Genomic DNA, 7,070 nt, shown 5'->3' with positions numbered 1-7,070 from the left:
AATATTACTTAGTAAAGAGATTATCCCTGATTTGTTCACTTACACAAACATGATTAACACCTGTTGCCGGTTAAACAAGCTGAAGCAAGCCTATGCTCTTTTTCAAGACATGAAGAGGAGAGATGTCATACCTGATGTGGTAACGTACACAGTTTTACTCAATAGCATTCCAGAGTTGGATATGAAGAGGGAAATGGAAGCATTTGATGTTAAACGAGACGTTGTTTACTACACAGTCATGATTAACAGATATTGCCAGTTAAACGACCTGGACAAAGCCAAAACTCATTTTAAAGAGATGAAGAAGAGAGAAATCGTACCTGATGTGGTAACATACACAGTTTTGCTCAGTAACGATCCAGAACTGGATCTTACGAGGGAAATGAAAGCCTTTGATGTTAAACCAGATGTCTTCTACTACACGGTTCTGATTGATCGGCAGTGCAAGATGGGGGATCTTACAGAGGCAAAAAGAATCTTTGATCAAATGATCAAAAGTGGGGTGGATCCTGATGCTGCGCCTTACACAGCACTAATAGCTGGTAGTTGTAAGATGGGAAATCTTAAAGAGGCGAAAATGATATTTGATCTAATGATTGAAAGCGGGTTAAAGCCTGATGCTGTGTCGTACACAACGCTAATAGCTGGTTTTCGTAGGAATGGATCTGCACGTAAGGCGGTCACACTTATGAAAGAGATGTTGGCAAACGGGATTAAACCGACTGAAGCTTCCCTGTCTGTATTAAAGGCCAAGAGACTCAGATGATGATGAAGAACCTATATTTAAATGGTCAGGTGAGCATTTGGAAGCACAGTGGTCTTGAGAACAAAGTTCTTTGTCAGTTGACAAGAAATGTGCATCAGTTTTTGAGACTGGTATAATGATGGGACGGAAAAAGAGAAAAGGCAGGACTGAAGCTTGTCACAGAGGAACCATAAAGGTAGATACTTTGCTTATCACAAAACCATTTCTTCGAAATTTATCCGTTTCAAGGAATAAAACTATCACTGCAGGCATAGAAGTAAAGCACAATGTGCGGCTTGTGGCAATAACGTTGACAAGAAGGGTCAGGATTCATCAGCTCTGAATCAGGGGATTTTCAATGCTCTATTTGTACCCTGCATTTTCTTATTTATGGCGCCATCTCAACACAGGAAGTAATCTCCAGAAAGCATCACGACGACAGTATAAAATAACACGAAGCCCTTTTGATTGTGTATATATATATATTTGTAGTACTTAGAAATGTAACGTGTAATTCAATAACCAAACAAGCCTTGTAAGTCTGTGATATATATTCATGATTGCAGCAGTTTAGAAAAGTGGAGGAATTAATATCTTAGTGGAGATAATCATAAAATCTTATCTACGCTTCGGCTTCGGCTTCTTCTGTTTCCACAAGTTGACCAGATAAACAATTCCCTCCGTGAGAGTAGCTTTTCTGTTTTCTTTAAAATTCCAAAGCTCAGGCACTATGTACCTTCCACTGCCATTATACTCGTTCCTTTCTTTTAGCGCTTGTGTCACAGCTGCATACACTTCCTCCCCCAATTCTTTCCTCAGCTCTTGTAGCTTCTCATCTTCTTCATTAAGTTCTTCCTGCAAACTCGTTATAGTCTCTCTCATGTTCTTAAATTGCAGGAGCTAAGATATCATCTAGAAGCATAGTTGGAAGAGAAAAACATGTTTGTTTACCTTCGGGTTTCCATCTTTTACGACGACCTTAATCGGATGCCAAGCCGAGTCTCCCAAGTGCTCTTCCCACAAGGAATAGAGCTCTGCGGCTTTTTCATCAGCTTCTTTGGCTGGATATTTCTCTTTAGCTAGTTTTTGGAATGGTTTCTCATCCAATGCTCCCATTCTCTTCACACCAATGTAAGCTCGTACGGTCAACTGTCGCATTGACTGCATAGCTTAAACAACATGAGTAACAAGTACCAGAACATAAACGGCAAATCACTTATACTATCATCGGAGTGTTGGTTCTATCACTTATACTATCATCGGAGTGTTGGTTCTATTACGAGTTACCAGGCAAAAACATGGAGGCTTACATTGATCAAAGCCTTGCGCGCATCCTGTAGCTCATCGTTAGTGTAGCCATGTTTTACAACAAGAGCTTGATAGATTGACTCTTGGAATTCCCACTCCTCTTCTTTGTCCTTCAGTTCTTCCTTTGTCGTTTCTATCATCTTCTTTATTATTGGATCTTCACTTTCACCTTCTTGCATGTGTCCCATGACCTGCAAGTCACCCCTCATACGCTCTATCTCTAGCTCCAATGCCTGCTCAGCATCGATCTGCTGCTCCAGCTCACGAACTTTCTTGCGTAATTCATCTTTCTCCCTCTGTAAACCAACAGCCAACTTTACAACTATGGCCAAAAATCAAACCGACAGAAAGAACATTAACTTTTAAAGTGTATAGCCTACCTGTTGCTGTTCTGCCAATCTCATCATGTCTTCATCAGCTTTTTGTTGCTCTTGCATTGCCATTAAGTTCTGGCAGAAATTTAAGATTCCAAGAATTATTGCTAAGATCAAGATAGTATAAGGTAAAGTTGTGCAAAGCATGTGAATGTTACCTTTTGTTTTTGCCATTGAAGCTTTCTCCGCTCAGTCTTATTCTTAGCTTGACACGTATCTAGATATTTCTCCCGGTCTTCATATGCTTTCCTTTGAGCTTCCAGATGAAGAGAGGCGTTTTCATGTTCTTCGTAAACACTGGCCAAATAATCACGGGCAGTTTGCTGCATAATACTCATTTCTAATCATTGAAAAGTAAACTAATCAGTTTCCAAATAAATACAAGACCAAGCAAAAATTCATATCATTGGAAAGAGAACATACGTTCATTATGTCTGTCGATCATTTCATCCTTCTCTCTCATTATTTTCTCAAGCGCTGAACTGGTTTCTTTGTATACGCTCTCCATTTGTTGAAGACTACTGCTTTGGGTCTCCAGTGTGTTTTCCAAGTTTGAGACCAGTGACAATGTCTTTCTTTGATCTTCTGCCTCTTTACCAGAAACACTCTTCAAGTCCCCTTGTTTCCTGAGGTGGTCACCAATATAATGTCTTGAATAGTAGTCATCTTGTTTTGCTACCCAACCATAAAGTTTATCACCTCGATAACGAGTGAGATCATAGTCTCTCTTCCCACAATGATTGACTTCAAAGTGTTTCTCAAACATGGTGGCGTTTCTGAATCCGTCCCAATCTTTACCAAAGTCAACAACAGCAAAACCAGTAAAACCAAGTCTTCCGTTCCACAGTGGCGTGACTTTGAGGGGATTAAACCCTTTGTTGGCCATATCTTCCCTTATCTTGCTTCCACTCTCACCAGCATACCTTCTTGTTTTCTCATTAAAAATTCTTTTGATGTTCGCCAGGATACCTTTCCAGGGATGCACAAACATCTGATCCCCGTTACCAGCAGCCAAAGAATCCAGCCTTTGAGGAAATTTTGGAGAAAACTTAACACCATGGCTGAGACCAATCTGTTGGACAGGTTCTTCTTCCTCTTTCACACCAGCAATTAGGCAAGGTCTTTTGGCAGGGTATGATTTGTCTTCATTGCTAAATGAGGAGTTTGGTTTATCAGAAAATATTGGTCTTTCTCCACCACTTAGTCCAGGATCATCTACTGAGACAGACTTGGGTTCAGCTTGAGCAGTATATGGTGAACTAGAATTTTCAATCAGTTCTCCTTCAAAAGTTGACAAAGTAGATATCCACTTTCCAGTTAAATCCTCTTTAGGAAGAGAAGAGATATCTGGAGTTGGAGTAGAATCGAGTCTTTCCAGAGGGCGGAGATACTTCCTCATATATCTCTCGAGTGCTAAATGTCTAGCTTTCTCTCGGCCATCCTTAGTGCGGGAACTACCGCCAATACCAGAAGCATGTCGAAGCAAGTCATCAAACTGGTAATCACGCTTTCGATCTCTGTAGCAGAAGGGACATCTGAACAGAGACTCTGAGATTTTGACCTTCCTTGAACCATCTTTCATATCACTGTAGTATCTGTACTCCAAATCCTCCAGCTCTCTTCTAGAATACATTGCAACCCTACAACACAAAACATCCCATAGTATCCCACAGTAAGCCAAAAGAAGCTCGTGTAGCAAAAATTTGAATTATAATCATCAAGTCTCATGATGATGATGATGATAGCATAAAACCCTTATCCTTAAACCCTGAAATTGACGAAACCCAATTCCAGAAACCTAATAAAAATCACAACTTTTTAACACCTAGACGAAGAAGACGAGTAAGACAACCGACCCAGTAAATTACTAAAGATGAGAAACAAAACTAGTGAAAGAAAACCCTAACAATTATAACCCAACTGCATTTCGCTAACACCCAAATGGGATATGAGATCAGAAGAACAAAATGGAAATTGCGTATCTCCAGACCACATACACGACGAAGAGAGACACTAAAATGGACCAACGAAATGACACACAGACATAAGAGAATTTCACGGAAACAGTTTTTTTTTTAAAAGAAAAAAAGACAAAATTCGTAAAATGTCTGTAAAATAAGAGCTGTTAAAGAAAGATAAGCGAGAGAAGTAGGAGGAGGATGAAGCAAACCTTTGAAGTGCCGCCACGAACAACGGCGACGAGTCTCCCTTTCAATCAGGTGTGGGGGAGAGATAGATAGTGACGCGTAAACCGTGACTGGAAAGAAAAGAGTGAAAAAAGGCGAAAAAGAATTGCAACTCTCCCATTTAGCGTGTTCTATACTGGACTGGAGTCGTCATATCTAGACCAAACCGAACCAAAAAAACTACATTCTCATTTAACCGAAATTTATATTGATTGGTTTGATTATTTCATACCGAATTAATCGAGCAGAAGCAGATACAGAGTGAATCAAGATTTTATATGTTGTATACCAAATTAATCGAACCGGAATCGAACATTGTAGAAATTATATGTTTTTGACTGGGTGAACATGAGTTTCTGACTAAATTAAACAAGCGTGTTCCTCCTATCATTGGTTCAGTTCAGAGCTTAGACTGAGAGGGTCTCAAAGCTATTTGGCTTTACTCCAGCATGTAATGTTCAACGTTCCTACTCATTGACCAATGACCAATGCTTTTTTCTTTCACCTTTTTATTTTCAATTTATTAATAAGAGAATACAATATCCAAGAAACAAATATTGAAATTGAGAAATCCAACAAAAATGATCTTTAAAAAGAAGAATGCTAAAAGCTCAACTTCAAGAATTCATGACAGACTCCTACACTGAGAATGCTCATTGTCTCATTCCTGCTTTTGTGCATCAAATTCATCAGGCAATGATAATTTGACATGTTGGAGAACATTTTCTGAGATTATTAAGCTCCTCATAGATATCTGTATCCGAATAGTATTTAGGACAACCCATGAACCTCAGAGTCAGTTTCTTGAGGACTGCTGAGTTTTCAAGAAAGTAGCTCGCTGCTTTCATCTCCTCTTTCCTCCAGTCAAACAATCGTTTCAGCTCAAGAAACTCGAGAGCCGATACCAAACACTGAGGCACATTTACGAGTTTGAATTCCTCCGTCTTCTCCTTTACATAAGGAATCTCCTGCAAACACCAGGGTATTCCTATTTAGAAACCATCCACAACAACCACAATGTTGTTAAGCCAAAATCCATAAACAGGTTTTACCAAAGTTAAATGTTTCAGGTTAGGGAGACTCTCAAGAAAGACTGGCAAAAACTGTATGAAGGAGCTCGGGAACACAGCATGTAAACGGGACAAGTTGTTGAATTTGGGAATCACTCCTACTTTTGAGTAAAGACCAAGGACCTGCAACAACAAGCAAAGGAGAAAGGATACTAGTGAGTGAGAGTTTTCCAACCAGACAAAGACTAAGAAGTGTTGTATTAACAACATATATATTACCTTCACTGTTTGATGAGAGATGGTCATATGTCTAACACTAGATATCCCAGTGAGAAAATCACAGATTTCGTTTCTCTTTGACAAGTCCTCCGAATCAAACATCCGGCCAGACTCGACCATGAATTTGATATGAAGGTCAACCATGAACAAAGAAGTCAGGTTCTTTACCACGATTCTATCAAAATGGTTTTCTTTGAGACTCATATACTCTAGTCCCGGAGCATCAATCTCAAACGTCTGAGCCACTCCCAGATTACCATAATACCCATACTCAACCGGAGCAGTAAACCTCTTCAGGCTCCGAGATCTCACACGCGTAACCACCGATTCATCATCATTAATGTCCTTTACATAGGTGAGTTCTTCAAGAACAGGACAACCTGAGACGAGCTTCTCCAGATTCATAGTACCACCACCACCAATACTACTACGCCATCTAAGTCCTTGAAGATGCATGAATCTGAGACAAGGCATGTAAACAGAACCCTCAGGTTCCCAAAGACCCGAACACTAGAGCTTTAAAGAAACCAAAGTCTTGCTGGTATAGAGATTCAAAGGCATGAACTCGATACAAGGATAGACAAGTCCGTCATCAGCATCTTGATACAATGTATTGCTCTTCACATCTAGAACCCTAACCCCGCGGCTAACCGCATCGCCGATCCGATCCTCGAACTGGGGTATCTTATATCTACTGTAATCAACCTTGAATTTGAGCAGGCGTGACTCAGGGTTGAACTGGAGAAACCTGTCGATGAAAGTAACCATCTCAAGCTCGTTCTGGTTTTTGAAAGAGAAATCACAGCAGTTTAAGTCAAGCCCAGGGACATGTAGCCATAGAGTCTTCCACCTAGTCGATAAAACGCTCGTCTTCACCGAATCTTTAGTCGGAAGGTGTAGGAGTATTTGAGTTATCAAAGGATCCGGTAGTTCGCTAAATCTATCGTCACGAGGCATCATCATTCACCCTAAGAGCTAAGAGCTACGAACAAAAAAAAAAACTAACTTAATCGGAATTCCAAAATCTAGGGTACACAAAAATTCGATTTTGTAAAAACAAAAAGACTCACCGTGGATTCGATTCGCCGGCTGGGATTGTTAACCGGAGTTGTTGCGGGTTTAAGCGATGAACTGGATAATGTGAGGACTGAGGAGGATTCAGAAACTG

At 40.1% G+C, this 7,070-nt stretch overlaps 2 protein-coding genes and 1 pseudogene across 4 annotated transcripts in view; 1 reads left to right on the top strand and 2 right to left on the bottom strand.

Annotated features, from left to right (window-relative positions):
• LOC104772706 (putative pentatricopeptide repeat-containing protein At1g13800) overlaps positions 1 to 1,104 on the top strand; it is a 3,947-nt gene extending 2,843 nt beyond the window's left edge. For 2 of the 3 annotated variants that reach the window (XM_010497296.2, XM_010497293.2), the window contains 2 exons: positions 20 to 941; positions 1,015 to 1,104. In XM_010497296.2, coding sequence (XP_010495598.2) covers positions 20 to 766 — 747 coding nt within the window. In that variant the 3' untranslated portion in view covers positions 767 to 941; positions 1,015 to 1,104. The remainder of the gene's footprint in view (positions 1 to 19; positions 942 to 1,014) is intronic. The other variant, XM_010497300.2, reaches the window with a different exon arrangement.
• LOC104772722 (factor of DNA methylation 4-like) lies at positions 1,195 to 4,742 on the bottom strand. The gene is made up of 7 exons (XM_010497306.1): positions 4,598 to 4,742; positions 2,851 to 4,067; positions 2,586 to 2,767; positions 2,434 to 2,502; positions 2,056 to 2,349; positions 1,697 to 1,906; positions 1,195 to 1,600 (listed from the first exon to the last, which is right to left on the bottom strand). Exons 2-7 carry the CDS (start codon positions 4,058 to 4,060, stop codon positions 1,364 to 1,366), a joined length of 2,202 nt encoding a protein of 733 aa, XP_010495608.1. The 5' UTR covers positions 4,061 to 4,067; positions 4,598 to 4,742; the 3' UTR covers positions 1,195 to 1,363.
• On the bottom strand, positions 5,103 to 7,064 carry LOC104772694 (annotated as a pseudogene).

Source organism: Camelina sativa, chromosome 3, assembly GCF_000633955.1.
Source record: "Camelina sativa cultivar DH55 chromosome 3, Cs, whole genome shotgun sequence".
Lineage (NCBI taxonomy): Eukaryota > Viridiplantae > Streptophyta > Magnoliopsida > Brassicales > Brassicaceae > Camelina > Camelina sativa.
This window is presented reverse-complemented; position numbering and strand designations above follow the sequence as displayed.

Coding starts and splice junctions, on each gene's coding strand:
- LOC104772722 (XM_010497306.1), bottom strand. CDS start 4,060: ATGTATTCTAGAAGAGAGCTGGAGGATTTGGAGTACAGATACTACAGT. Junction 2,350..2,433: donor GATTGGCAGAACAGCAACAG/GTAGGCTATACA, acceptor GTTGGTTTACAG/AGGGAGAAAGATGAATTACG. Junction 1,907..2,055: donor CGCGCAAGGCTTTGATCAAT/GTAAGCCTCCAT, acceptor TAAGCTATGCAG/TCAATGCGACAGTTGACCGT.